The sequence below is a fragment of the Pseudophryne corroboree genome, chromosome 4 (genome assembly GCF_028390025.1).
Source record: "Pseudophryne corroboree isolate aPseCor3 chromosome 4, aPseCor3.hap2, whole genome shotgun sequence".
NCBI lineage: Eukaryota > Metazoa > Chordata > Amphibia > Anura > Myobatrachidae > Pseudophryne > Pseudophryne corroboree.
In genome coordinates this window covers 398,847,052-398,865,314 of record NC_086447.1, presented here as the reverse complement: position 1 = coordinate 398,865,314, position 18,263 = coordinate 398,847,052, and the positions used below count along the sequence as shown (strand labels likewise).

Sequence of the window (18,263 nt, the reverse complement as noted above, 5' to 3'; positions counted from 1 at the left end):
CCCAGCCTAATTTAGACTCCTCATGGAAGCTGCAGTTTTGCTTACATTTATAAGGAAACCAGAGATTGAGTGTTAATCTCTGCGGGTATTTTAGATCTAACTGAATCTAGATCTAACTGAACGATATGAACGTTCCCATTCATTAATGAACGAGAACTCGTTCATATATCATTCAGTGTATAGGCATCAACGATGAACGATGCGCGGCCCTGCACTCGTTCATCGTTGGAGCTGGGTCGTTTATGCATGCAAGCCAATATGGACAATCTCGTCCATATTAGCATGCACTGCTATGGAGCTGGGTGACGGGGGGGGAAGTAAAGAAACCACACACACACCCCCGCCGCCAGATCGCCTGTATCCGCCGTCGGGCAACTCGGCGGCGGATCGCACAGTGTGTAGGGGGCATTACTATAGTACAGTAAATAAATCCTCACCAACAATCTATTCCAACTCTAATGGCCAAAAATGAACTATACTGTTCCACTTAAATGTCAAGAATGATTTTTTTTTTGTTTTCTTTTGTTAAAAACCTAGTCATAACTTACATCCTTTCATGGTTCAACAGAGGTTTTACTTACTCTATACATTGTAAGAGAAACCCAAAATTTAATTTCTTGCCTTGAAACTTATGTCCTAATCTACAGTTACCAGCACAGCACTAAATACAGCGATTATTTTCTACACAAATTTTATGCCGTGTTGACTTACAATTCCATTACTGCCATATGAACATTTCTCAGGAGTTGTTCAAATAAACACAAGCAACTATTTTAATTACCGTATATACTCGAGTATAAGTCGACCCGAATATAAGCCGAAGCACCTAATTTTACCACAAAAAAATGGGAAAAATTACTGACTCGATCAGGGTGTCATGCTCGTTGCCAGGGGTTTCATGCGGTAGGTGTTATGCTTGTTGCCAGGGGGTAATGCTTGTTGCTAGGGTTGTGCCCCCAGTGCCATATATACCCCCAGTGCCAGATAAAAACATGCCACCGTTGCTTTGCCCCCAGTAGTTATGCCCCTTCTTTGCCCCCAGTAGTTGTGCCCCCTCTTTCATTGCCCCCAGTAGTTATGCCCTCTCTTTCTTTGCCCCCAGTAGTTGTGCCCCCTCTTTCATTGCCCCCAGTAGTTATGACCCCTTTCTTTGCCCCCAGTAGTTGTGCCCCCTTTGTTTGCCCCCAGTAGTTGTGCCCCCTCTTTCTTTGCCCCCTGTTGCTGTGCCCCCGTCGCCGCTTACAAACACACAAACACACACAAAAACAATACTTACCACTGCCCCGCTCCTGCTTCCCGACCGCTTCTTCTGCTGCTGCGCTGCTCCGCTCAGTCTGTCCGCCCGCTCCGTCTGGCCGCCCGCTCCGGCGCCCGCTTCCCGGCACCTGATCATCTCTATGGGAGAGACGTCATGACGTCTCTCCCATAGCAACGACGCACAGACACTAGAGGTCAATAATGACCTCTAGTGTCTGTCCCTGGAGCCGGCTGCAGCGGACGCCCACACAGCCCACTGCGTCTGCTGCAGCCATTGACTCGAGTATAAGCCGAGGGGTTTTTTTCAGCATAGAAAAATGTGCTGAAAAAGTCGGCTTATACTCGAGTATATACGGTATGTTTTAAGTTCCTCGGTTTATCCCAGAAATAGCTTTCAAAAAGTAATTGGAAAGCTTTGTTGAAGTTCTGTACTTTAAGTCATAAACTTTATGTGATCAACCAAATGTACAGTTATAAAAACCAAACACTTCACATAAATCTTATCACCTCAAACCAAACAAGACAGACACATTCACCTCCCAATCCCCCCAAAAAACAAAGATATGGAACAATAATAATTTTCATTATACAAATACAGCCACTTTGTACAAATATTAAACCTTCAAGAATAAGCCATTACTATGACAAATATTTACCTTAATAATTGCGACAGAACAGATTAGTGAAGGGTAGTGTTACACAGGTGTTTTGAATGCTTGCATATATCCATCTTAAAACCCACTGATATTGCTCTGTGCTGACACATGGAAGTGAATGGGGAACACTTATCGCCTGTCATGCACTCTGCAATGCTTTCTTAAGCCTAAGCACTCCTGTGTGACAAGGGATGAGCCTTTTCCAATTACTTCAACGTGTAAGCACAGAACAATGGGAGCGCTTTGAGCAGTAACAGGTTTCTATCAGGAAACCTGACACTGGCACAACCCTTGACCTTAAAAGTTGAGCAGTAACTTAAGAAATTAAATATTGCAAAACATATAAATACCTTTTCTGGGTCAACTTTTCCCTTTATGAATTCCATTTTCCAGAACTGCAGAGCCTGTTCTAGTGTTAAACCAATTCCCTTGAGGAAAAGGCCATATTGCATGCGTCCACCGTGACGAAGGTGATGGTGCTCTCTCAAAGACTTATGCAGCTGACGCATGCAGAGAGGAAAGGACTTTGAAGCAAGCTGAAAATGTGAAACATATCATAATCACTACAATTATATGAGAGCCACTTATGCTGGGTACAAACTGGACGATATATTGTCCATTCTATCATTATGCGGATCAGACGGTGTGTACACGCAATATGTCTCAACAACATCGTTCACAGACATATTGCGTCGGCCCTGCAGCACAGCTGATCTCTGATATATCTGCAAATATCTCAGCGCACCTAGTTGTGTGTACGGGCAACCCACCGACAGCTCACGCATTTGCTGCAGGGTCCGCCAATGACTGACATATCAAATGGACGGGTAAATTCATATGCACTCCCAGTTGTGATGTCAGCACAGACACATTGAGCAGCCGATCGTTAAGTGTGTATGCTTACCGGAATTGCACACTCGAAGATAGATCTACCAGGTGCATTATTTTAACACTAAAAATGCCAATCTGACAATTGAGTTTTATTTATATATTTGTATTTTTAGGTTCAGTTAAGTTGTCGACATTCAGAAAGTTAACAATCCAAATGTTGACAGGTTCTGAATGCCAACTTATTTAGAATATCAACAGGGTACACTATTTTACAGCTACAGTATTTCTATCATTTTTTGAGCAGTGGTATCTGTTTTGTTTTAAATGTGCATACAGTATTTAGCAAAGTTATGGAATGAAAAACAAAAACTTTCCCAAGAGTGAAAAAAGTTGGTTCACCTGTGAGTGAAGGCACTCATTTTGGGGACCAAATCAGTTTGCAGCCAATTCAGTTTCTAAAAACCAGTAAGATCACTGAGGCAATTTCGGACTCATATTCATGGTGGCTTCCCTGGTTTGTAGGTGACATTTCCATTTTAAAATAAGTAGCCCATATGAGAACTTCCAAAGTTGTAATTTTATTAGCAAGGACTAAAACGTGTCATAGTTTTACAATACTTACAGCATCAATTTGGTCAAGGGAAATTTTCCCAGCGTTTCTTTGTGAACTGAAATCTTGACCAACGTATGAATGACTAAAAAAAAAAAAAAAAAAAAAATGTTTTTAAAACATACATTTTCACAGATAATGCCATCTTTGTGGCTTGTAAAGATATGAAAGGTGTTATCTGAATTCAAACATTCTTATCTACAGTCAGGAAAGCTGGGGTTACATTACTCCATTATTACTAAACCATTCTGCTAGTAATTAGCATGTCGGGATGTGCCAGATATACTTTCAGTACAACCCTGTAGACTATTTCAAAGCTGATGATTTCCACAGAAAAATTATTAAACCAGACCCCTTCACTTCAAGAGATACAAACAATTTTTTAACAGTATAGTATACCAGGTTGTTCTCCTAATTTATAAGTTACATTATTGTAACACATTGTAATGTGCGAGAACACCAAATTAGCTCCAACATGTTAACAAGAGCTGAGCGCCAAATATCTCCTGCCACTATTAGCACAAGAAACAGCCATTAGATGAATTAGAAGATAAAGACTGTCCAAACAATGGTGACAATATCTCACAAACATCAAGGGTCCTGTAGATAAACATTGGTAACTTTAAACATGCACTTAGGGGTCTATTTATATATAAGAGAAATTGTTACTTAGCACTATACATTGCATCAGTTTGATGCGATATACAGCTTAGATAAGTAGCAATTCATGTGTACTTACCCTTCCATCAATGCGAACAAGTATCCAGGGCTCCAGCGATGACTTCTTCTTACGTGGCCCCTCTACGTGATGTTGGAGTCAGCAGGCGGATCCTCTCTGCACATGCACAGGCATCGGAGGAAAAGGGAGGCTGCTGGGAGGTTAGCTGGCGGAGCCTGCAAAGGTGCCAGAGAGATAAGGGAAGCATTGAGCTTCCCTGTAGTTACCACGCCAGAGTTCAGAATCGACATCCTGAGATGGCAAATCTGAACAACATGGAGAAGCGGAAAGCAAAGCTTTCCATTCCTTCATGAAACGCACTCACCATACTAAAGTATGGTGATGCGATTCCACCATTTAAGGTGAAAAGAAGACACCACCTTAGGTAAATAACCTGAGCGAGTTCTAAGAACTGCCAGGTCACGAAGAAATGTTAGAAAGGGTGGACGACAGGACAATGCACCTAAGTCCGACACCCTTCTAGCAGAGGCAATAGCCAGTAAAAACAAGACCTTGGCCGTGAGACATTTAAGATCCACCATCTCAAGAGATTCAAATGGATACTCTTGCAGGGCATTAAGGACAACAGCCTGATCCCATGGAGCCACAGGAGGGACATAGGAAGGCTGAATCCGTAAGACACCCTGAGTGAATGTATGAATGTTAGGTATAGACGCAATTTTTCTCTGAAACCATACCGACAAGACATATATGTGAACCTTGAGGGAGGCCAGACGAAGGCCTAAGTCCAGGCCTCTTTGCAGAAAAGCCAGAAGTTTGGAAGTTCTGAATCTGAATGCATCATAATTCTTATCGGAACACCAGGTGAAGTAAGAATTCCAGACCCTATAATAAATGCGAGCTGCAGGCGGTTTACAGGCTTTTAACATAGTTTGGATGACTGCCTCAGAGAATCCTTTGACTCTCAGAAGAGATGGCTCAAGAGTCACGCCGTCAAAGCCAGCCTGGCCAAGTCCAGATAAAGACAAGGGCCCTGTACGAGAAGGTCTCGGTGCCGAGGAAGAGGATGCTCTGTCGATAGGCCCTGCAGGTCTGAGAACCAATGCCGTCTGGGCCACGCTGAAGCGACTAGAAGTAGAAATCCTCCTTCTTGTTTGAACATCCGCAGGACCCTGGGCAGGAGTGACACTGGAGGGAACATGTAGGGCAGCCGAAAAGTTGCATTGAATTGCTAGTGCATCCACGAATGCTGCTTGAGGATCCCTGGTCCTTGATCCGCAGACCGGAACCTTGTGATTGTGTCGAGACGCCATCAGGTCTACGTCTGGTAGGGCCCCACTTGTCCACTAGAAATTGAAAGACTTCTGGATGAAGACCCCACTCTCCGGCGTGCAAGTCCTGGCGACTGAGGAAGTCCGCTTCCAAGTTTAGGATGCCCAGACTGAACACTGCCGATATTGCTGGCAGATGGCGCTCCGCCCAACAAAGTAATTTTTACACTATCATCATAGCCATGTGGCTTCGAGTGTCACCTTGATGGTTTATGTATGCCACCGTAGTGGCATTGTCTGATTGTACTTGAACTGGCCTGTTCTGCACCAAAGGCAGGGCGAGAGTCAATGCATTGAACACCGCCCGCAACTCCAGATTGTTTATTGGGAGGAGTGAATCCTCCTTGGTCCAGCGACCTTGAAAAGAAAGTTGCTCCAACACCACACCCCATCCCCTCAGACTGGCGTCCGTTGGCAACCGAACCCAGTCGGGAATCCAGAAGGGATGGCCCCTGTTCAACTGTTGGTCCTATAGATACCAGCTCAGTGACAAACGAACCTCCGGAGTCAAGGAGATCATTTGAGACCTGATCCGATGAGGCAGGCCATCCCACTTGGAAAGGATTAACCTCTGCAGAAGGCGGGAATGAAACGGATCGTACTCTACCATGTCGAACGCTGACACCATGAGGCCTAGTACCTAGTATCGACACTCTTGGGCGAGAGAGGAAGCATTGTATCCTGTCCTGAAGTTTTTAGGACTTTCTCTGGAGACAGAAACAGTATTTGGCTTTGTGTGTTCAGCAGTGCCCCCAGGTGCACCAGGCTCCGAGCAGGGACCAGAGAGGACTTCTTCCAGATGACGAGCCACCCATGGGCTTATAGGAAGTTTACAGTCAGTTGTAGATAACGGAGAAGGACATCTTGGGAGATCGGCAGGATCAGCAAGTCGTCCAAATACGGCAGGATCCTGATACCCTGACGACGCAGATGAGCAGTCAACACGGTCATAACCTTGGTGAAGATCCAAGGGGCCGTGGCCAGTCCAAACGGCAGAGCCTGGAATTGATAATGAAGGTTGCCAATAGCAAACCGCAGATATTGCTGATGCGATATGGCAATCGGTATATGCAGATAGGCAATTTATATATCCAGGGATACCATATAATCTCCGGGTTCCATGACCAGTACAATCGAGTGCAACGTTTCCATATGGAACTTGGACACTCTCACAAATTTGTTCAGTGATTTGAGGTTGAGTATAGGCCGGAAAGAACCATTCAGTTTCGGGACTAGAAACAGGGTTGAGTAGTATCCTCCGCCTCTCTGGGACGGGGGGACCGGCACTACCACTCCTGTATCCAGGAGGGAACGCACAACCAGGTGTAGAGCTTGCACCTTCAACGGGTCCGAAGGGAAAAATGTCGGTCGGAAATGGCGAGGGGGACGTCTATTGAAAGAGACTGCATACCAATGAGAGACAACTTCTTACACCCATGCGTCTGAAGTGATGCTAAACCAGACCTGGGTGAATCACAGAAGTCGGCCTCCCACCCTGAGATCCCCCAAGGGGAGGCCCGCCCCGTCATGCAACAGGGATGTGTTGTTTGGAATCAGGCTGATGGGCAGCCCAAGATTATTTTGTTTTGGGCTTGGTGGTTTTGGGAGCACGAGCTTGTCTTTTGCTTTGCCTTGAGGTCGAAATAAACGAAAAGTGGTACCCTTTGCCTTTTGTGTAGAAGGATTAGTATTTGGGAGAAACACAGTCTTAGAAGCTGCTAAGTCAGTCACAATCTTATTCAGATCCTCCCCAAACAAGATGTTTCCCTTAAAAGGGAGTACCCTCCAAGGTCTTTTTGGAGTCCAGGTCCACCTTCCATGACCTCAACCACAGAATTCGGTGAGCCAGGATGGACGTAGTTGACGCCTTGGCCGCCATTACACCTGCCTCAGAGGACGTCTCCTGAATGTAATAGGAGGCGGTGGCAATATGAGACAGATATTGTCTGGCAGTGTCAGATATATCCTGAGGCAGCTCTTCCTCTAGTGCCTGAACCCATGCTTCATTCCTTTTTGCGGCTCAGGAGGCTGTTATAGTGGATCTATGTACAGCACCTGTAAGGGAGTAAATAGACTTCAGGCATCCTTCGACACGCTTATCGGTCGGTTCCTTCAGTGAGGTGACAGTGGTGACAGGCAGAGCAGATGACACCACAAGACGGGTGATATGGGAATCCCCCCGCCCTTTGTTAGACCAGTGGCTCTCCAGCTGTCGTGAAACTACAATCCCTACATGCCCTGCAACAGTTTTGCTATTAGGGAATACTAAACCTTTTGCAAAGCATGCTGAGATATGTAGTTTCACAACAGCTGGAGAGCCACAGGTTGGACATGCATGTGTTATACATTTTAGTGAATGTAACCGCAGAGCGAATGAGTACGATACAGCCAGACAGAATACACTACCTGCGAAGAAATCCCCTAGTATGTGACTGCATATACAGTACACAACACCAGCATCTAAATCTGGTACTATGTGACTGCGTACACAGTACACAACACCAGCAAATAAATCCGGTATTGGGTGATTGAGTATACAGTAGAATACACTTAACGGTAGATACAGTGCAGCACTATATATGAGACCCTGATGCACCTAGTCCTAGGGTACAGAGTACAGTGATAGATAAAGCTGGGATACACTGAAAGTGAAAATCACACTGCAGATACAGGCACACACAGTCACAGCGACAATGCAGAGAATTATTTTAGTAAGACAATAAAACTGCACTGGACTAGATAGATATATATATATATATATATGCTGGAAGTATCGGCGGCACTCAAACAGACTGATGGAATGATGCAAACGATGTCCCTTTATTGCCTACATGTTTCGGGGAAACTCCCCGTCCTCAGGGCTAAACAACAGTGAAAATCCACAAAAAAAACATTTATACACTACACAGACACAGACATTAGTGCAACAATTGTACTCACCTGTCCCCACGGCGCTGCCGCCTGCCTGCACATGCTGCGCGCTTCCGCGTCGCCGGGCAATGACGTCACGGTGCGTCACAGGACGGGAGGTTACCATGGTGACAAACAAAACAACTTCACAGGCTCCAACAATTCAGAGCCTGTATGTGATATATAAAAAAACAACACATTAAACACATTTAAAATACATAAACATCACCTTAGGTAGGGTCTCGGTTTAACCCCTATCTATTAATGCATTAATTAATCGCACACATGGATGCTACTGGTGCCTATCCCAGGATTAATTATATTACTACGTGCCTATCCATAGAAGCATATTACTCTATCTACAAGAACGCTGGCAGCCCCAGCGGCGCACTAAACCCCAGATAATTGTGTAATGGCCTTAAAGAATAAATAAGCTATAGATAAACTATAGGTAAATTAAAGGAAATACTGTAACCCCAGGTTATCATTTAGGCCACCAGGGGACAGTGTTCCCAAATTAAAGATCCACCGCGACTCTTTTTGCAAAAGTAGCCTATCCCTATTGCCACCCCTCAAAGTAATAGGGGTATGGTCAATAAGGATGGCTCTAATGCTAGCCACCCCATGCTTCGCCAACAGGCAGTGGCGAGCAAATGGCTGGTCGCTGGACCCTTTTTCGAACGCCTTTTTGATTGCACTCCTGTGGAGCGCCATCCTTTCCCTAAATTGTCGTATGGTCTTGCCCACATAAGCAAGACCACACGGACAAGTAAGTAAATGGGGGTAGATGGGTATTTTCTTGCCTGTTTGTGGATGATTAAATGTCATGCCAGTCTGCAAAGTATTGCAGGTGGCACATCCTAGACACCTATAGCATCCCATCTTAGGTCTAAGGAAACGAACTTGATCAGGTCTGGTCATGTTGGTAACATCAAGTCGAACCACATGATCCCCTATGTTGCTACCCCGAGTATGACTAGGCAATAAGCTGGTGTTAGATAAATTACTCAAGGCTACTTCCGTTTGAATAATAGGCCACAGTTGTTTTGCTTTTTTAACTGTCCGCTTTGAACATGTGGTGAATTTGCTTATCCATGGCAGTCTGTCTGCTTTAGTATCTTGGCAAGCCCTGGGTCTTAATAATTGTTCCCTAGGTATACAGAGTACTGCTTCCTTAGATTTTTCTAATTCCCTTATCGGGTAGCCTATCTGGGCAAACTTAAGCAACATGTCATCTAAGGCCTTGATGGTATCTTGGGGATCTGACGTGATTCGCTGCACTCGCAAAAATTGCGAGTACGGCAATCCTTTCTTTAAAGAAAGTGGGTGAAAACTTTGATGATTCAAAAAAGTATTCCTATCTGTGGCTTTAACAAATAAGGAAGTACTAAGTTGGCCATTCTTATGAGTGATAGTAACATTCAGATAGTTAATTTGCTTGTCAATCAATCACATACGTAAATTTCACCACATGGGCTGTCGCATTATGTTGGTCCCATAATTGTATGAGCTCTTCCCTGGGACCATTCCAACATACTATAAGGTCGTCAATGTAGCATCTGTAATAGATTACACCGGAGCTAACTAGAGGATCCAAATGAAACATAGTATTCTCAAGATGGTACTTAAAAGCATTAGTGTACGATGGGGCCACAGCGGACCCCATCGCACACCCCAATGTCTGTAAATAAAAAGCCCCATTAAATACGAAATAATTTCTTTTCAAGACCAAACTCAATAAATGTAAGAAAAAAGACAACTCTGGACCCTGGTAGGTCACATTACCTTCAATAAGTGCTCTTACCACCTCCACACCTGCATCATGTGGGATGCAGGTGTAGAGGCTGGTAACATCAGCACTACATAATAGTGTATCAGCAGGTAACGGTCCCAATTGTTGCAATTGCAGCAAGAGTGAGGAAGTATCCTTTAGAAAGGAAGGCAAAGCTTGAATACAGGGATTAAGGTAGGCGTCCAGATAGACGGCAATGGGTTGATATAAAGACCCCCTCGCTGACACAATTGGGTGGCCTGAGGGGTTCTCCAAGGTCTTATGCACCTTTGGTAAGGTGTAAAAGAGAGGTGCTATCGGGAAGTCTACCACAAGGGCAGCACACATTTCTTGTGATATGATACCTAAACCAGTAGACTCCCTTAAATAAGTGTCCAACTCGTTCTTAAAGTCCCTAATAGGGTCCTTACTAAGGCATGGATAGACTGTAGAATCATTCAACTGACGGTCACACTCAGCTATATAAGCCCCAATGTCTTGGACAACTATAGACCCCCCTTATCCGCTTTACGGATTACAATATCGGTCCTACTGGATAAGTTCCTGAGTGTGGCACGCTATTCCCTGGTGAGATTGAAGTACACCGGATCATTCATAGCCTGAAGGCCTTCGCTCTCCACCATACTAACAAATGTCCTAATGGACGAATTCTGACTCGGGGGGTCAAACTGTGATTTAGGGGCTATCTTTCGGAGTTGTGAAGGTATCTCTGTAGAGGTTACCTCTAGGGGTGCCTGGGAAGGAGATCTACAGTTAAAATATTCCTTACACTTCAAAGTCCTATTAAGGCGGTGAACTTCGGCTTTCCATTCAAGTGGATCCGGGATTGTTGTAGGTAGGACTTTCCTTTGTGCCTACCTTAATCCCTGTATTCAAGTTTTGCCTTCCTTTCTAAAGGATACTTCGTCACTCTTGCTGCAATTGCAACAATTGGGACCATTACCTGCTGATACACTATTATGTAGTGCTGATGTTACCAGCCTCTACACCTGCATCCCACATGATGCAGGTGTGGAGGCGGTAAGAGCACTTATTGAAGGTAATGTGACCTACCAGGGTCCAGAGTTGTCTTTTTTCTTACATTTATTGAGTTTGGTCTTAAAAAGAAATTATTTTGTATTTAATGGGGCTTTTTATTTACAGACATTGGGGTGTGCGATGGGGTCCGCTGTGGCCCCATCGTACACTAATGCTTTTATGTACCATCTTGAGAATATTATGTTTCATTTGGATGCTCTAGTTAGCTCCGGTGTAATCTATTACAGACACTACATTGACGACCTTATAGTATGTTGGAATGGTCCCAGGGAAGAGCTCATGCAATTATGGGACCAACATAATGCGACAGCCCATGTGGTGAAATTTACGTATGTGATTGATTGACAAGCAAATTAACTATCTGGATGTTACTATCACTCATAAGAATGGCCAACTTAGTACTTCCTTATTTGTTAAAGCCACAGATAGGAATACTTTTTTGAATCATCAAAGTTTTCACCCACTTTCTTTAAAGAAAGGATTGCCGTACTCGCAATTTTTACGAGTGCAGCGAATCACGTCAGATCCCCAAGATACCATCAAGGCCTTAGATGACATGTTGCTTAAGTTTGCCCAGATAGGCTACCCGATAAGGGAATTAGAAAAATCTAAGGAAGCAGTACTCTGTATACCTAGGGAACAATTATTAAGACCCAGGGCTTGCCAAGATACTAAAGCAGACAGACTGCCATGGATAAGCAAATTCACCACATGTTCAAAGCGGACAGTTAAAAAAGCAAAACAACTGTGGCCTATTATTCAAACGGAAGTAGCCTTGAGTAATTTATCTAACACCAGCTTATTGCCTAGTCATACTCGGGGTAGCAACATAGGGGATCATGTGGTCCGACTTGATGCTACCAACATGACCAGACCTGATCAAGTTCGTTTCCTTAGACCTAAGATGGGATGCTATAGGTGTCTAGGATGTGCCACCTGCAATACTTTGCAGACTGGCATGACATTTAATCATCCAAAAATAAGCAAGAAAATACCCATCAAATATTGACTTACATGTACCACTACTTATGTGATTTATTTACTTACTTGTCCGTGTGGTCTTGCTTATGTGGGCAAGACCATACGACAATTTAGGGAAAGGATGGCGCTCCACAGGAGTGCAATCAAAAAGGCGTTCGAAAAAGGGTCCAGCGACCAGCCATTTGCTCGCCACTGCCTGTTGGCGAAGCATGGGGTGGCTAGCATTAGAGCCATCCTTATTGACCATACCCCTATTACTTTGAGGGGTGGCAATAGGGATAGGCTACTTTTGCAAAAAGAGTCGCAGTGGATCTTTAATTTGGGAACACTGTCCCCTGGTGGACTAAATGAAAACCTGGGGTTACAGTGTTTCCTTTAATTTACCTATAGTTTATCTATAGCTTATTTATTCTTTAAGGCCATTACACAATTATCTGGGGTTTAGTGCGCCGCTGGGGCTGCCAGCGTTCTTATAGATAGAGTAATATGCTTCTATGGATAGGCACGTAGCAATATAATTAATCCTGGGATAGGCACCAGTAGCATCCATGTGTGTGATTAATTAATGCATTAATAGATAGGGGTTAAACCGAGGCCCTACCTAAGGTGGTTTATGTATTTTAAATGTGTTGTTTAATGTGTTGTTTTTTTATATATCACATACAGGCTCTGTATTGTTGGAGCCTGTGAAGTTGTTTTGTTTGTCACCATGGTAACCTCCCGTCCCGCGACGCACCGTGACGTCATAGCCCGGCGACGCGGAAGCAGGCGGGCGGCAGTGCCGTGGGGATAGGTGAGTACAATTGTTGCACTAATGTCTGTGTCTGTGTAATGTATAAATGTTTTGTTTGTGGATTTTCACTGTTGTCTAGCCCTGAGGACGGGGAGTTTCCCCGAAACATGAAGGCAATAAAGGGACATCGTTTGCATCATGCCATCACTCTGTTTGAGTGCCGCCGATACTTCCAGCCTGTACAGCAGCGGTGGCCAACCTGTGGCTCTTGAGCCACATGTGGCTCTTTCTTTCTTCAAATGTGGCTCCTAACACACAAAGTCACATGACCACAACAGATCCGGTAACCACTGCTCTCCAGAAAAACACGTAGCAGCACTACGGGGACTTAGAACTGAGGGAGCCAAATACTAGAGATGAGACACCCACCAGCCAACAGAGGACACATAAGGGGTTGCTGCAGTGGCATGAATTGGGGGAAGCTGAAGTGACACATGAGGGTGCTGGCTGAAGTGACAGCAGGGTGCTGGCTGAAGTGACAAGAGGGTGCTGGTTGGAGTGACAAGAGGGGGCTGGTTGGAGTGACACATGGGGGAGCTGAAGTGTATTATGTGAATCTGGATCTTTTATATATATATTATGTGGATCTGGCTTTTACAATTATTTTATGTGGAAGTGGCTTTTGTTCAATGTATTTTATGTTGTATCTGGCTTTTTCAATGTATTTTATACCAGGGGCGTGGCCTAGAAGGCACAAGGCCACACCCCATTTTTGCATGTGCGCTTTCGGCTCGAAGTCGGCTCTTTGACGCACCTAACACATTTTTTGGGGCTCTTTGTCTCTGACTGGTTGGCCACCCCTGCTGTACAGTCACTATTTGACCTGGAGGGCACCGCAGCAAAGTACTTATTGAAGTCTGGAGTGCCGGTAAAAATCCTTTCTTTTATATATATATATATATATATATATATATATATATTGATAATGCTGATTTATCATTAGGAATGAAAGCTATACCTTAAACACACCTTAAATACACTTTACCATGGAGCCGTTGCGGCCGCTGTACTTAATACACACTCTACGTACTTTGTACGCTATTAGCGTACAAAGTCCCGTGCTGTGTACGGACTTAGCGTACAAACGCCGCGCTGACGGTACAAATTACACACAGCGCGTACACACCCAGAGATACACTGTAAACCCTTAACAGCTATGCAATGCAATGATAATACACTTTAAACCTTAGCAGGGCAATGAAGACACGACACCAGATTATAATTAAACCGCTGGGTTCCGACACCACAGCGTATTATTGCTGAAAGGGGGTTACAATACAAACAATAAAATAAGAATTTACTTACCGATAATTCTATTTCTCGTAGTCCGTAGTGGATGCTGGGGACTCCGTAAGGACCATGGGGAATAGCGGCTCCGCAGGAGACTGGGCACATCTAAAGAAAGCTTTAGGATTATCTGGTGTGCACTGGCTCCTCCCCCTATGACCCTCCTCCAAGCCTCAGTTAGGATACTGTGCCCGGACGAGCGTACACAATAAGGAAGGATTTTGAATCCCGGGTAAGACTCATACCAGCCACACCAATCACACTGTACAACTTGTGATCTGAACCCAGTTAACAGCATGATAACAGAGGAGCCTCTAGAAAAGATGGCTCACTACAGCAATAACCCGATTTTATGGTAACAATAACTATGTACCAGTATTGCAGACAATCCGCACTTCGGATGGGCGCCCAGCATCCACTACGGACTACGAGAAATAGAATTATCGGTAAGTAAATTCTTATTTTCTCTAACGTCCTAAGTGGATGCTGGGGACTCCGTAAGGACCATGGGGATTATACCAAAGCTCCCAAACGGGCGGGAGAGTGCGGATGACTCTGCAGCACCAATTGAGAGAACTCCAGGTCCTCCTCAGCCAGGGTATCAATTTTGTAGAATTTTACAAACGTATTTGCTCCTGACCAAGTAGCTGCTCGGCAAAGTTGTAAAGCCGAGACCCCTCGGGCAGCCGCCCAAGATGAGCCCACCTTCCTTGTGGAGTGGGCATTTACAGATTTTTGGCTGTGGCAGGCCTGCCACAGAATGTGCAAGCTGAATTGTACTACAAATCCAACGAGCAATAGTCTGCTTAGAAGCAGGAGCACCCAGCTTGTTGGGTGCATACAGGATAAACAGCGAGTCAGATTTTCTGACTCCAGCCGTCCTGGAAACATATATTTTCAGGGCCCTGACAACGTCTAGCAACTTGGAGTCCTCCAAGTCCCTAGTAGCCGCAGGCACCACAATAGGTTGGTTCAGGTGAAACGCTGAAACCACCTTAGGGAGAAACGGAGGACGAGTCCTCAATTCCGCCCTGTCCAAATGGAAAATCAGATAAGGGCTTTTACAGGATAAAGCCGCCAATTCTGACAAGCGCCTGGCCCAGGCCAGGGCCAACAGCATGACCACTTTCCATGTGAGATATTTTAACTCCACAGATTTAAGTGGTTCAAACCAATGTGACTTTTGGAACCCAAAAAACTACATTGAGATCCCAAAGTGCCACTGGAGGCACAAAAGGAGGCTGTATATGCAGTACCCCTTTTACAAACGTCTGAACTTCAGGGACTGAAGCTAGTTCTTTTTGGAAGAAAATTGACAGGGCCGAAATCTGAACCTTAATGGACCCCAATTTCAGGCCCATAGACACTCCTGTTTGCAGGAAATGTAGGAATCGACCCAGTTGAATTTCCTCCGTCGGGCCTTACTGGCGTCGCACCACGCAACATATTTTCGCCAAATGCGGTGATAATGTTTTGCGGTTACATCCTTCCTGGCTTTGATCAGGATAGGGATGACTTCATCCGGAATGCCTTTTTTCCTTCAGGATCCGGCGTTCAACCGCCATGCCGTCAAAAGCAGCCGCGGTAAGTCTTGGAACAGACAGGGTCCTTGCTGGAGCAGGTCCCTTCTTAGAGGTAGAGGCCACGGATCCTCCGTGAGCCTCTCTTGAAGTTCCGGTTACCAAGTCCTTCTTGGCCAATCCGGAGCCACGAATATAGTGCTTACTCCTCTCCATCTTATCAATCTCAGTACCTTGGGTATGAGAGGCAGAGGAGGGAACACATACACTGACTGGTACACCCACGGTGTTACCAGAGCGTCTACAGCTATTGCCTGAGGGTCCCTTGACCTGGCGCAATACCTGTCGAGTTTTTCCCAACGGTTTATAATCATGTGGAAGACTTCTGGGTGAAGTCCCCACTCTCCCGGGTGGAGGTCGTGCTGAGGAAGTCTGCTTCCCAGTTGTCCACTCCCGGAATGAATACTGCTGACAGTGCTATCACATGATTTTCCGCCCAGCGAAGAATCCTTGCAGCTTCTGCCATTGCCCTCCTGCTTCTTGTGGCACCCTGTCTGTTTACGTGGGTGACTGCCGTGATGTTGTCCGACTGGATCAACACCGGCTGACCTTGAAGCAGAGGTCTTGCTAAGCTTAGAGCATTGTAAATGGCCCTTAGCTTCAGGATATTTATGTGAAGTGATGTCTCCAGGCTTGACCATAAGCCCTGGATATTCCTTCCCTGTGTGACTGCTCCTCAGCCTCGCAGGCTGGCATCCGTGGTCACCAGGACCCAGTCCTGAATGCCGAATCTGCGGCCCTCTAGAAGATGAGCACTCTGCAACCACCACAGGAGGGACACCCTTGTCCTTGGTGACAGGGTTATCCGCTGATGCATCTGAAGATGCGACCCGGACCATTTGTCCAGCAGGTCCCACTGGAAAGTTCTTGCGTGGAATCTGCCGAATGGGATTGCTTCGTAGGAAGCCACCATTTTACCCAGAACCCTTGTGCATTGATGCACTGAGACTTGGCTCGGTTTTAGGAGGTTCCTGACTAGCTCGGATAACTCCCTGTCTTTCCCCTCCGGGAGAAACACCTTTTTCTGGACTGTGTCCAGGATCATCCCTAGGAACCGAAGACAAGTCGTCGGAACCAGCTGCGATTTTGGAATATTGAGAATCCAATCGTGCTGCCGCAACACTACCTGAGATAGTGCTACACCGACCTCCAACTGTTCCCTGGATCTTACCCTTATCAGGGAATCGTCCAAGTAAGGGATAACTAAAATTCCCTTCCTTCGAAGGAATATCATCATTTCGGCCATTACCTTGGTAAAGACCCGGGGTGCCGTGAACCATCCATACGGCAGCGTCTGAACTGATAGTGACAGTTCTGTACCATAAACCTGAGGTACCCTTGGTGAGAAGGGTAAATTTTGACATGAAGGTAAGCATCCTTGATGTCCCGAGACATCATGTAGTCCCCTTCTTCCAGGTTCGCAATCACTGCTCTGAGTGACTCAATCTTGAATTTGAACCTCTGTATGTAAGTGTTCAAAGATTTTAGATTTAGAATCGGTCTCACCGAGCCGTCCGGCTTCGGTACCACAACAGTGTGGAATAATACCCCGTTCCCTGTTGCAGGAGGGGTACCTTGATTATCACCTGCTGGGAATACAGCTTGTGAATGGCTTCCAAAACTGTCTCCCTGTCAGAAGGAGACATCGGTAAAGCCGACTTTAGGAAAACGGCGAGGGGGAGACGTCTCGAATTCTAATTTGTACCCCTGAGATATCACCTGAAGGATCCAGGGGTCTACTTGCGAGTGAGCCCACTGCGCGCTGAAATTCATTGAGACGGGCCCCCCACCGTGCCTGATTCTGCTTGTAAAGCCCCAGCGTCATACTGAGGGCTTGGCAGAGGCGGGAGAGGGTTTCTGTTCCAGGGAACTGGCTGATTTCTGCAGCCTTTTTCCTCTCCCTCTGTCACGGGGCAGAAATGAGGAACATTTTGCCCGCTTGTCCACGAAAAGACTGCGCCTGATAATACGGCGTCTTCTCATGTTGAGAGGCGACCTGGGGTACAAACGTGGATTTCCCAGCTGTTGCCGTGGCCACCAGGTCTGAAAGACCGACCCCAAATAACTCCTCCCCTTATTAAGGCAATACTTCCAAATGCCGTTTGGAATACGCATCACCTGACCACTGACGTGTCCATAATCCTCTACTGGTAGAAATGGACAACGCACTTAGACTTGATGCCAGTCGGCAAATATTCCGCTGTGCATCACGCATATATAGAAATGCATCTTTTAAATGCTCTATAGGCAAAAATATACTGTCCCTATCTAGGGTATCAATATTTTCAGTCAGGGAATCCGACCACGCCAACCCAGCACTGCACATCCAGGCTGCGGCGATTGCTGGTCGCAGTATAACACCAGTATGTGTGTAAATACATTTTAGGATACCCTCCTGCTTTCTATCAGCAGGATCCTTAAGGGCGGCCATCTCAGGAGAGGGTAGAGCCCTTACAAGCGTGTGAGCGCTTTATCCACCCTAGGGGGTGTTTCCCAACGCACCCTAACCTCTGGCGGG

At 45.6% G+C, this 18,263-nt stretch overlaps 1 protein-coding gene across 2 annotated transcripts in view; it reads right to left on the bottom strand.

Moving 5' to 3' along the window:
- The window catches only part of PRIM2 (DNA primase subunit 2), a 458,416-nt gene that overhangs the window by 158,353 nt on the left and 281,800 nt on the right, over positions 1 to 18,263 (bottom strand). For both annotated transcript variants that reach the window (XM_063916741.1, XM_063916740.1), the window contains 2 exons: positions 3,367 to 3,439; positions 2,264 to 2,449 (listed from right to left, as the gene is read on the bottom strand). In XM_063916741.1, the coding sequence (XP_063772811.1) occupies positions 2,264 to 2,449; positions 3,367 to 3,439 (259 nt within the window). The remainder of the gene's footprint in view (positions 1 to 2,263; positions 2,450 to 3,366; positions 3,440 to 18,263) is intronic.